The 13716-nt window shown below is 36.6% G+C and overlaps 2 protein-coding genes across 5 annotated transcripts in view; one reads left to right on the forward strand and one right to left on the reverse strand.

The window, feature by feature from the left end:
- The window catches only part of AVEN (apoptosis and caspase activation inhibitor), an 85594-nt gene that overhangs the window by 52519 nt on the left and 19359 nt on the right, over positions 1 to 13716 (reverse strand). For all 4 annotated transcript variants that reach the window (XM_064424168.1, XM_064424172.1, XM_064424171.1 and 1 more), the window contains exon 2: positions 12896 to 13076. In XM_064424168.1, coding sequence (XP_064280238.1) covers positions 12896 to 13076 — 181 coding nt within the window. The remainder of the gene's footprint in view (positions 1 to 12895; positions 13077 to 13716) is intronic.
- Positions 1 to 13716, forward strand: part of CHRM5 (cholinergic receptor muscarinic 5) — a 47913-nt gene that overhangs the window by 5179 nt on the left and 29018 nt on the right. The window lies entirely within an intron of this gene.

Here is a 13716-nt window from a genome sequence, read left to right on the forward strand (position 1 = left end):
CTATGCTATATACTTATATATCAACCAGTGGTGAAGCCAGCAAGTGTGCTAAAAATCTTAAAATTACAGGAAAGTTAATTCTTTACGGGACCTCAGTACCTTCCAACCGTTTTGAACTGACACCATCTCAAACTTTAATTTAACGATTCTGCAGCTTACAAACAAGGAAGAAAGAAGCACATCACTTGGGAAAGGTCACCAGAAGTTCCCTACGGCCCCAAATTCTGCACAACAATAACCAAGAGTGTGAGTCTAGGGAAGACTGAAAACAGGGCACACATACAGGAATACTTCCTCAGAATTATTCTGCCTGCCTCCAGCTATTTGCAGTTCAGGGATTTTTTGAGCCTGAGATAATGTCTTATTTATAGGATAACCCTCAAAGTATTTTTCCAGTTGTTTTTGAACTAGCAAAAAACTTAAGTTTCCACAAGATCCTGTGACAAATTTCCATATTGAATTATGAGTTACATCAAAAAATACCTTTGCTTTGAATTTGCTGCCAGATAGTTCCATTCAATATTCCCTACTTCTTCCACTAGCAGAGACAATAATAATTTCTTATTTATCATACTAATCATTCTGTGATTTCACAGAGGGCTGTGGCATACTGTTCTCATCTGCCTTTGCAGTTGAAAACCTCTTATTTTACTCTACTCATACTACCCTTAGCCATGCCTTATATATAAATTTTTCCATACTGTTGGTTGCCCTGCTGGCCTTTGTTGTGTCTTCTTAATACTACTGTTTCCTTGTGGAGCTTCTGGGATCCAAAGTACAAAAACCCACACAAGGTGCCTGTGTCACTGATTTATATGGTGACACCATGATGTAGTTTCTATTTTCTTCTCTATTCTTTTCCAAATTTCTGCAGTTCACTTGCTTTCAACTAAGGAGGAATAACAATCATCTCAGATGATTTTAAGTGTATAGGGACTGTTTACACGCACACACATACTGTACTTCACTTTATCTTCATCTGCAGATAATTTAATCTGTCATTTTTGTGGGTTTTTTGCTGCAACTCTCTGCAGTCCCCACGCTACGTGGAATTAGAAGAGAAATAAGATACACACTTTTAAAAGTGAACGTAACAACACACCAGATCAATGAGATCAAGAGCTTTAGGTGATTCTCCACCACTGAAATTCATAAAATCACAGAATGGTTGGAGTTGGAAAGTATCTCTGGAGATGACCTAGTGCAACCACCCTGCTAAACAAGATTTGCCTAAAATGGATTGCACAGGAACTAGTCCAAGCACATTTTGAGTATCTCCAGAGAAGGGAGACTCCACAGTCCCTCTAGGCAACAGTTCTAGTGTCCTGGAACCCTTGAAATAGTTTTTTCTCATATTCAGATGAAACTTCCTGTGTTTCAGTTTATACCTGTTGCCCCTTGTCTTGTCACTGGACACCACTTGAAAAGACTCTGGCCCCATCCTCTTGTCACTTGTCCTTCAGCTGATGATGTCCCCTCTCAGTCATCTCTTCTTGAGGCTGAACAGGCTCAGCTCTCTCAGTCTTTTCTCATAAGAGATGCTCTCTTGCTGCCCCTTCACTGGGGGCCCCTTCACTGGACCAGCTCCAGTAGCTTCCTGTCTCTCCTGTCCTGAGGAGCCCAGACCTGGACACAGCTCTCCAGGTGAGGCTCACCAGGGCTGAGCAGAGGGGCAGGATCCCCTCCCTTCACCTGCTGGCCATGCTCTTCCCAATGCAGCTCAGGATCCCTTTGGCCTTCTTGGCCACCAGGACACACTGCTGGCTCAGGGACAGTTTGTTGCCCACCAGCACCCCCAGGGCCTTCTCCACAGAGCTGCTTCCCAGCAGCTCAGCCTTCAACCTGTGTTCAGCCATGGGGTTCTTCTTCCCTTGCTGCAGGATCTTACACTTAGCTTTGTTGAATGTCATTAGGTTCCCCTCTGCCCAACTCTCAAGCCTGTCTAGGTCATGCTGGATGGCAGCACAGCTCTCTGGGGAATTGGCCACTCCTCACAGTTTGGTACTCTGTTCCTCCATGCAGGTCGTTGATGAGTAAGTTCGAGAAGAGTCAGTACCAAGCCCTGGGACGCAATGCCAGCTAGAGCCCACTAACTACACTCTGTGGCACTGATCACAACCCTCCAAGGTCTGCCATCCTGCCAGTTCTCCATCCACCTCTCCACTCACTCATCCAGCCTGCACTTCCTGAGCTTAACTCTGAGGATGCTATGGGACACACGTCAAAAGCCTTGTCGAAGTCAAAGCAGACGTGTGTAAATGAAGTCTGACAAGAGCTTTTGACAGGAGCTGTACTAAGAGATCTGCCTTAAGTCAAACACTAACTAGTTCACAACTCGCTTTGATGACTGCTCATGTTATTCAGAAAAGTTCACCCAATCACAAAGGGTTTCCTTGGCTTTGTAATCTATGAATTTTACTGGCTATGCTGGGGTTAGCCTTTCATGTAAGATTTGAGAGAAACTTGCCCACTATTTTTCAATTTTTCACTATTTCCTTTAGTAAGGAATTTGAGCTAGAGAAAGAAACAACAGTAAGTGGTGTCCCTTCCTCAAATTTCACCAAACTTTACTGAAACTGGTTGGTTTTTTTTCAATTATGCTTGCTATTTCACATGTTTTGCAAGCTACAAAATGAAGGAACTATACTTGATGTTTCTCGGTAGTATTTTATCTCTACCATCTAAAAGCAAATAATGGCAAATATTATTTCATTAACAATTAAATAATATATGTTTTAAAAAAATCTTGCAAGGAGAGGAGAAAGTTGAATAATTTCTTAGTTGTGACCAGCTGTCAGAACAGAGGTTTTTTTTTAATTCATGCTGAAATTTGGACCATAAATATTCTTTTCCCCTACTGAGCAAGCTGTAAAACCAGGTCTTTAATCCATACTCCCTATTTTGCTTCCCAAACGGGCTCTACAGTTCACTTCCTCAGGTTCGTATAGTCACTGCAGCAGTAGAAAATGGTAGTATGTTAAAATACTTTAAAGAAAAAAAAATTGCAAATAGAAACCCCCAAAAGGACAAAAGAGTCCTCTATTATTAAATGAGCAGACAAAAGAAGGTTCACATGCACTGAAAAAGATAAACTATTTTGAAGCACAGACACTAAACACAAATAATCACTAGGGGTTTTTTGTTGTTGAGTTGGGTTTTTTTAAACAAAAAGATAACATGACCAAATCAAATATTTCAGACCCTTTAAAATGATTTTCTCTAGTTAAATGTTACTTTACACAGAGATATTTATACAGACCAATTTTTTTTGACAAGCTAAAGTGTGCTTGTAAGGTAAAGGTATGAGTTCTGATGCTTTCAGATCACATTTCTACAAGTTAATTTAGTCATCTCATATTTGTAGGCAATTTTCCTCTAAGAGGCTAGATTATTCTTCCTGGAGATTTCTACTCCTCCTTCTTACTCTTCGTCCTCCTCCTTTTTTCATACTCAAACACAACTCAGAGAAATAAAATTGTCTGTGAAACAGAAATAGGATATATAAAACTAAGAGTAAGGAAACAATTAATAAGGCATTACAAAATTAGTAACAAAATAAACATAAAAGAAGGGGCAGAAAGAACCATGTGGAGTTACACAAAAGAAAATTTAAAGCAAGAAAGGCTGCAGACTCTTATTTGCATTAGAAGATTTACTTCTCAATATTCTAACTGCAAGTGAGATGAATCAGAAGTAGGCACCTAGATTTAATTTAGCTTAACCCAATACACAAGCCAATGCTTGCTACCACCCTTACTATTATCAATAGCAATTCTAGTATTTTACTGATTGTGCAAGATCTTTCCCTTCTCACCAGCTGTTCCATTTCATGTTCCTGCCAACTCTTTTGCACCATTCATGTAGTCAAATCAGGCAATGAGATCCATATCTGGTGATGGGCCAAAATCCATAATATCACTGAAGTGTCTTTCAAACTTTTTTCTTCAGAAGAGGGGAGGTGACCTTAGTTTATTATCAAGGGCAGAAACAAAATATAAAGCAATTTCAAGCCAAATTGCTTGAAATTCAAAAGCAATTTGTCACACCAAATTCTATCTTCTAACAACTTTTGAAACATTAAGCATACCTAGAAGGAAGAAAACCAAACTAATAAGGCTCCATTGTAAGAAAGTCAGGGAAAAAGTGCTGTTTTCCATTAGACGCACTATGGTGTACTTCCTTGGACATTGGAAAGCAGCAAAGAGAGTATCTTTACCTGAAAAATACAAATTGTATAGACTGGTTGTCTGGAACTGTTACTCTTACACCCCTAGCACTTTATTTATTCAAAAAATCTAACTCAGATTACCTCCTATTACCAGTGAATTGGCAATTTATAACACTTGGTTTTCCAAAACTTCCATTCTGCCAGCATTTTCCCAGCAGAAGGTTAATCAAGTGTCTTGAATGAAAATTTCATTGCTATAAATATCTGCAATTTTAGCCACTAGCCTTTATGACACAAAAATCAATAGAATTATATCATGATTTTAAATCATTTCCATCTTGAAATAGTTCTTCCACATTGCCCCCTTTCATTTCGTAGCAAGCTGAGACACAATTTTCTGTATATTGAAGCACATGCATATACTCAGTCAAAGAAACCCATATTATCACAGGCTGTTTCCAGTCAACAGTACAAAAAGAAGCAAAGAGAGTATGATCACCTTTACAATCCAAATTATCTGCAGTGTATTCAGAAATATCATGCTTTATAAACTCAGACAATGAGAGTGTACTGTCAAAGGAAGGTCATCTGATTCACTTTCCAGTAAAGTTTGAAAATTAGTCACAATCAAGGAAAATATAATTCTTCCCCACTTGCATCCCATTCTGACCCTCAAACATGACTTTTATTAAAAGAGTCTTTAGTTCACAATTTTACACACACAAGGGCTTGGTTTGTAAGAAAGGACAACAAAGGGATACAAAGAATTCCCTTGAGGCTGGAATAGACAGTTAATACAACTCTTGTTTTAAAACAAGCTTTGGCAAGGCTCAATATGCCTTTGACATTCTTCAGAAATCTTCAAATCTAAGAGAAAAAAATAAGCTGTTTCAGAAAAAAAAATCTTTGAAGTGCTAAGAAGAACCATCTTCCTATACAACACCCAGAAACGCTGAAGATGCCACTTCCCTGATGAGCTGAGAATGAACAATAAATAGGCAAGAGAACATAGAACAGATGAGGAACCAAAAAGTGATTTGGACAAAAATATGAGGCAGGGGAAGGGTAAAGAGAAAGCCTAGACTAGAAGTTGGATGTAGGAATCAGGAATTCTTGAACAACAGGATAAGACCAAGGAAAAGAACAACCTCAAAATTAATAGGTGTGACTAAAGCACACTAAAACCAAAAGTATTAAAAGAAGAGCAGGACAAGGAGAGCCCAAGCCATCAAGATCAGATTTGAAGAGAAATTTCAGGATTATACATGGAATAAGAAGAAAGGAGGAGCTGTAAATGAGGTTAAGGAAGAAACAGGCACTCCCTATCCTTTAGAGCACTATCTACTTCACAGCCCTTCTTTCACTTCGAAACTGAAAACAGCACTGTTCCTTGCAAATGAATTTCTGACACTATTGCTAGAATAGGTTTCACCATCTCTTCTCTCACATGCAGGCTGATCACAACACTTCTTTGGAACATGAATCAACGAACAAGGAAACATTCCGATCACAGTTATTTTGTTTGTTAACAGATATTAGGAATAAATGCACGCTTATGAGAAACAGAACAGCAAATGCAGTCTGGTTTCTATAATTAAACTAATCTGTTACATCTGATAGTTTTATCATTTTTACCATAAACAAAACCTTCTAGCTCTAGAAAACTTTGCAGAATTTCCATTTCTATTTTGTTTCTCTCTCTAACGTAAACTGCTGAGAGATGGAACAAAAATATTACAATTAAAACAAACAAAGCTCCTCCAAATTAATCAATATCTTTTAGTACTACCATAGAAGTGATATCTATTAATGTCATTATTGGAAAAGAAACAGTATTTTATCAACAACAACAAAAAAGTCTCTACTTTAAAAAGTGTACAGTCTAATTCAGGTGATTTAACAGTGGTCAGAATTTAACAGAATCAAAAGTGTAAAAAGAAAATCAAAAGAAAAAAATCAAATCAATCAAAAGTCATATGCAGCAATAATGAAAATAAAAAAGTTTTTAAAAAATTCAAAGTAGGGAATAGAACAAAATAAATAAAAAGCAGTAAAAGAAGGAGAAAACTGAACAAGAATGTCACGGCAACAACACACTGAACTTTGGAAATGAATACTGGAATAAGAAATGTACAATCTGAATACAAGAGTCAGAATAATTCAGTTTTGGTTAGGGGATTTCATTGGCAGAAATGTCAGAGATGATGTGGCAGAAACAGATGACCAAGATGAGGCCTAGTCAGGCAGAACAGTTTTGGGGGCTTTGTAAAAACAAAGGACATTATTAAACTAGAGAAACAGTCAATCAGGTGAATAGACATTTTTATCTAGGTTTCTACAAATTCAAGCAGTGTACATGAGAACAGCAAGACACTAATAAGGACAAATTGTTCCCATTTAAACATACTCATTTGTGATTTCATAACCAAAACATACTTGAACGCAATTCAGCAGAATTACCATCAATATAAAGTAGCAGCAAAGGATTAAGGACCCAGTATTAGAGAAGGATATTGGCCTGAAAACCTTTTAAATCCAGAAATCTGGAACTTGACAAATAAACGACTGCACTCAAGATGTGACAAGTTAAAAGAATGGGGAAAAGTTTACCACACTGATTTTAATGGGAACAAAATTTAACCCCTGTAGTCTGTGAATCTTACTCTATTCAATTCTAAATCATAAAGCATCCAAATTTCTCTGAAATACTGAAACAGTTAAGGTTTTTTAAATTACTTACCAGTAATTATACAGTACTACCACTGATACTTAAAGCCACATAGTTCTAAGATATCAGAATGGTAAAATGAAGACATGTTATCCTACATTTATATTCAAATCACGGAGTCACGTTATACTTCCACACTTCAATCACAGTTTTGGTTGTATTTTAGATAAAATTTAGGAGGGATAAAGGCACAGATATGAAAGCATATATAATGAGCACAGACTACCTATTACAGGAAAACACATTTATCAAGAAAATGTAATTAATACTTAAAATCTGGCATGTCTTATTTTTAGTTCAGACAAAAAAAAAGAAAAGAAGACAGCTTGGCTTGTCTGATTAGAAAAAAAAAAAAAGATGAATTTCTGTAATGTTAGGAACAGTTTAGGAAGAAGCACTGAGCAGATGGAGAACCAGCTTTCACTGATGCCAAGTCCTGTGATTTCAATGCAAATCTTTATTGTGGAATGGTTTTTTTTCTGTTTGTTTAGGAGAAGAAAAGGAGTACAGGAGAAACCATTTTTTTGTTGATTTCAGATACCTACAGGTACATAAGCCAGAAGAAGTATCTCTTGGCTCTAGTAACAAGTCCAAAGTTGCAGACTGCCCTGTTGCAAATAAAACATGTGCAAGTGGAAATGAGACCACTTGGATATGAAGCCTCCACAGATGGGAAATGTTATCTACCAGAGGACCATCAAAAAGGAAATGAAAGTTCCGATGCACTGAAACGGGGCTGGAAGGAAAAGCAGGATAGGAGAGCATGTCATGGAAACTCAGAGAATGTTTAAGGAATGAGGTAGTGAAAACCAGAGAACATAAAGAAAGATGCAAGTAAAGCACATGCCCTACCTGTTTACGTCAGGAGCACACAAATGAGCAATAGTTAAGCGACCAGTTACCAACCCTTAGTGCAACAGTGAAATCACCTTCCAAGATCAGTAACCTGGCACCTGTATCTTAAAGCTGATGATAGGTAACCAATACTTCTACATTCTGCACAGAGGTCATGTCATTTGGAGAACAGTAAGAGCATGGAAGTTTTGCATCAGCTGGATTTCTTGGCCAATTTCTGGCCAAGAAGTAGCTGAGTTGTCAAGCAAGTACTACTGAAAAACGGGACCCTGATATATACAGTAATCCAAATCACCAATGAGTTTGGCATTTCTGTAAAGAAAACCAATCTTCAGCTATTCTCTATAATTCTAAAACTCAAAGGATTCTTTTTTAGTATTTGAACTGTGCCATGCTATTGCCATTCTTTTTGCTTGAGCATTATTACCATTAAAAAAGGAAACTGATTTACTCTTCTCTCAATTTTTTTCTTTTTAAAAAAAAAAAAAATTGGAAAACTCTCTCCTTGAGATAGAAAAGTCAAAGGAAAACCTACTTTTAATGCAAGTTTATCTATTCAGGTTTTTCAAGATAGCCAAAGGTCTTTTTTGTACTTCGAATTCTCAAGCATGTACTGACCATGCAAATGACAAAAATGCAGCAATGTATTGCAATAGACATATCAAAATTAAACAAAGAACCAAAAGAAAGAGATTAAAAAAACAGATCAAGTTTATGGAAGGGAATGTAACTGTTAGTCACAATTCTTATTCCTATTGTTCATTACTATTATGCTACAGTGACTGTTCTTTTGATTTTTATTCTACATTTTTATTGTATTTAACTGCTAGGTACCTAAAGAAATTATATGTATTATTATTATAAATTATATGTATTATTACAGTATCAAAACCATTCTCCCAGTTTTATTTGAATTGCACATTATTTCTCCATCTTAGTCTTTAATGCACCAGAATTATTCAGCCATGGCCTAAAAAACTAAATGTGAAAAAATTAATGTCCAAAATTAAATTTTTTCATCTTGTAATCATAATCTTGCAATCCATGTATTGTTATTGAAGTATGTATGCTGGCAATTTTTGGCTGGTTTACTGCTAATGCCTACCACATTTAAAGAAAAGTAATCAAGTGCCTGGATACATTTTGATCAGCTCTATAATGATATTTTAAAAATACATTTTTAATAATCTATTCATAGCTAAAAATCTGATGAACAACTTAAGTCTACTGTAGGTCACTTAACCCTCATCTTTCAAATAATGAGGGCAGCTCTTCAAACATGGCAAGATTCTGCTCACAAAGCAAGTTTATCCTATCACTTCTATTTCTCTTGCTCTTTATGCTTCAACAGCATTTTCACTAAATTGATTCAAGAGCCATTCCCTGAAGGCTTCACATGGGACTTGTATTTTATATCAGCTAGACAAAAGCAACATGGAAAAGTTTGCTATATTCAACATAATTTAAAATAAATAAATTTTAAAATGCTGAAGAAAAGAAACATACTTAACAACTTAAGCTGAACCCAGGATACCTATTTTACACAGAAAATATAATATACCCTAACAAAGAAGCTCCATCAGGCCAGTGACATCAGATGTTATCAAAGGCACCTGGCAGTTCTTAAGACTATTTTCAGCTGCCTTTTGAACTATTCAGTATGAAATTTTCATGGTCTATTGTCTGCTTCAGGTGGCTTTTCCTTATCCTCCCATTACCATCACCTTGTAAAGGAAACCAGAGAATGACTTGAACATTTTTGTGTGAAAGCACTTGAGAAACTGTAACCACTTTCCCGCCCTGAATCAGTAACTTGAAATCAGACTGCACAATGATTCTGCATGAAAGAGGTATGCTCTGTGCATTTTGTGAAAAATCTGACCTCACTTAGCCAAGCTACAAGCTTCTACAAATCTGAGTTTGCACCTAATTTTCACATGATCTGCTGAAGCTTAACAACCAGTCACTGCATCTACCTCCTCAGTGGTCTGCATGCTATCCCAATGTGCAAGGCAAAAGAATTAAGTTTCTTCCTACTTTCAGTTTTGAGTGAGACTCAGATTTTCCACTGTAGGAGAAGTCTGTGTTTAACAGGCTTTAGGTAGAACATTGACCACAAATTGTCACCCTGCATATTTCTGTAGCCTCACCTATGGGGATATCCCTAACACAGTTGAAAACAATGATTATTCACTTTATATTGTTGAGTAACTTGAGTAGGAATTTGGGGATACTGACAGAAAATGTGGAGAGAAGATGGAAAATCCAGTTTATAATGGAGAGCAGAACTGGAAGCTTGAAAGAACAAACTGGGACTGACTAAAAAAGGAAAGAAACTAAGAGGAAGACAAGATGTGGTAGTGAATGAAACCAAATGAGCAATGCCCAGCAGAACAAGACTGGGCATCACCAGGACTGGTAAGAATGAGGGACAGATATTCTGTGTCTGACAGAATTTGAAAGAATTGGATTTTAATAAATATACATGGAAGGGAGCTGGCTCACAACAAAAGACTGAAAAAAGATCCACCAACAGAAATCAACAAACAGAAAAAGCAACAGAAGGAAGGAAGAGTGAGAAGAATTAGTAGGCAGGCAAGGGCTGATAGCAGAGAAAGAACATGCAGTCAAAAGATGGTCTGGGAATAGTCAGGCCTAAATACCAGACTGAAAAGACAGTCAGTGCCACACTAGCGACTGGTATGAAGCAGAGAAAGTTGGAACTATAAACAAAAACCTAAAAACACAGTGTTTGTCTTCAAACAAACACTTCTTTCTATTGAAAGACGTAACAGAAAACATCCTAAAGATTTTACATTCTCTGCAACTATCTACAAACTCCTTTTTCCTCCTCAGACTTCCACTTCCCACCTTCTTCTGGTAACAATAAAAATGTAGCACAACAATGCATAACTCTGTTCCTTTCTTAATTCAAGCAACAGTAATATTTATGTATTAGATTTAAAAGCTCTAATGCTAATTATCAACATGACACCCATATCACATAATATCTCATTTTGCTATTTTTAGGTTGATTTTAAGTAAAGAATTACGCACAGACACACTTATAAATGATATTAAATAAGTACCAAGGACTTTTAATTCCTTGGACATCGGCAATTCTTCCATTTAACTTTGTTACCAGCATTAATTCTTTCTTTATTGCATTATCCCAAATGATTTTTTCTATGCTACCTCATTCAATTAACAGCATGTTTTCTGGGATAAGACAATTTTATCTTGAAGGATGACACTCTCTTTAGGACCCTGCATTCGATATTGCAGAACCTGTTACACAGGAGAACAGGTTTTTAATCTGAGCTTTTGCTAAAGAACTCTTAACTGGCTCTATTAATTACATACTTGTGCATTAATAGTAAATAACAAGATTTTAAGAGTTTTTAAAGGTTTTGTATTAATGAAAAATTGGAAATTTAACTCAGATCCCTCTGCTGTACTTCCTAACTGCTTGTTGCAATTAAATTGATTTCATTCTGCAACTTCAGAATGCTGAACAGCAATATACTAACACAGCAATTGTCAAATAAAGCAGATGTGTGAGCTTCTTCTCAGACCACTACAAATAAATTACTGTATTCCCAGTTTTCACACATCAACCAAAGAAACTAAAGAACAAAGAACACTGCTGACACAAATTGCTTCTTTATGTCACTCCAAGAAATCTGCATTATTGTTTAGAAGGTACTTTTTTCATCCTCCAAAAGAAAGTACTTTATTCCACTGCAGTTTCTTATCGATTTATTTCACTCTAGAGAACAGTAACAATATATCCTAAAATAAAGCACTCTCTAAATCAAAGATTTAGAATTAAGAAATAGGATGCATATATGAACACTACCTTCCAATATTATCATTTGAGGCATTAAGAGACTCTAAAGAGTAAAATAAATGGGGAGGTAATACATGTGTTGAAGTATAACTTATGAACAATACTAATTAGTAGAACTAAATCATATTTTGTTATATCCTCAGTTCAAAAGTACTATTCTTCAGAACATTTTAAAGATATTCTGAAGGCTAACTATTGAGTTATTGAAAAGCTGAACCACGGAGACATGGCAGCTCAGGACAGGTCTCTTGCCTTAAAAAGTTTTGAATTACTATATCTACTTTGCTCCCCAGATTCTGTTGGATACACATTTCTGAGATCCATACTATGTGCCTCGACTCCAGCATTGTTTGCCGTGCAACATGAGGTTCAGAGACATTAATACACATGTCATGATACTGTGATTAAAACCTGACAGCTTAGCCCCAACTTTACAATGTTCATGTGGAACAGAACTTCAGAAATTTATTCTTGCACAAAGAAACAAATCTCTGTTCTTTGTTTCTTTACTGTAGCTAACTTCTAACTTATCCTACCAAGCTGTGACTGAAAAATGCAATTATTTAGATTTGAGAGATTGCAGAATTTCCAAGGTACTACAAAAACTGCCATAATACATTGTTTGCAGCTTTTTACTGAATGGTATTCCAACACAATGGCACATCAAGAGATTCTAAAATAATTTTAGGTAACGGTTTTTAGTGTGACAACCCTATACTACTAATGTATGGCTGAAGAATCCCAGCATCTAGTACAGACTGTCCCTCCACCGTCTCCTTTATCATCTCCTCTAAACAGAGGAAAACAACTGGTCGTTATTTTCAAGGAGAGCAACACTTGCTATTAATGCACACATCTCTACAGTGCTGATCACAAATCTCTGTTGAAACAAACAAGAGCAAGCAGCTGCCTGACTGTTTGTTGTGTTTAGTCATACCAGCAACCTTTTTTTTGTTTCCTGGAAAGCCACCCAATAACCAAGATCAGCAAGAACAAGCTCAGTGTTACTGGATGCTGCACACACTCAGACCCATCTTTTCACCAGAAGGCTATAAATGCACTGGCCAACATCCCTCTCTTACTTCCCATCTGTCACAGCTCCGTGCAGCCTGTATGCTATGAGGCTGCACCCATGGAGCCTTTCAACGCTCTTAAATACATAAATGGCAGACTTACTAAGGAAGATAGGAATGGTCTTCTAGGGTGGAGTTTCATCATCAAGGACAACAGCCAGAAAAGTAGTCATGTCTCAAAATACAGAACTAGAAAACCCTACAGATTGGAAAAGGCTTACCTGCTGAGCTAAGCAAAACACTGAAGTCTGTTCCTCTCTGTGACTCCCCAGCTTCATTCTGTCCCTCGTTTTCTGTATCCTCATAGCGGCTCCAGTTAGAAAATACCTTTCTTCTTGAATAGCATTTCACTTCTTCCTTCTCTTCTTCATGTCGTGATTCAGCATCATCATCCTCCTCTACCTGCGACATTCAAATGGACAGTTAAGCCATTGCAACTGAATAGCATTTTGTTCTGTATTTAAACAATCATTCATACCAACAATACCAACCACAAAAATAAAACCCAGAAAGACAAATCCATCTGGATCCCCACATACATTTTAGGTAGTATTATCTTTGTGAAACATACATTTCTTCAAGTATGTAAATAAAATCACTGAGTAAAGCTTTGAGTAAAAGTACTGAGTAAAGCTGAGTAGCTCCTACACAGGATCAAGCAGTGACACTGATACAAGTTCCATGAGTTTCCCTCCTATTCTGAAAATTCATAATGACTTCAAAATAGCCTTCTTCCTAAAACTGAGAGCAATGGATATGGAGTGGAACTAAGAATTGAAACCAAGTGTCTCTGTCCCTGTCCAAGTGTTGCAGTAATACAGGTTTTAACTGAAAAAAACGACGTTTGTAAAGTGGAATAGGAAAAGATACATTCTCCAGAAAAAACATTTTGAAAATGGTGATTTATGTAAGAATTTCCATTATAATAAACTATAGAGTCAAATAATATGGAAAAATTAATCAAATTTAATTTCCTTCATGAAAGCTATTTTATGGAAATAGACATGAAAAACTTAAATGAACTATCAGTCAACCCACTTAT

The sequence above is a fragment of the Passer domesticus genome, chromosome 6, assembly GCF_036417665.1.
Source record: "Passer domesticus isolate bPasDom1 chromosome 6, bPasDom1.hap1, whole genome shotgun sequence".
Classification (NCBI taxonomy): domain Eukaryota; kingdom Metazoa; phylum Chordata; class Aves; order Passeriformes; family Passeridae; genus Passer; species Passer domesticus.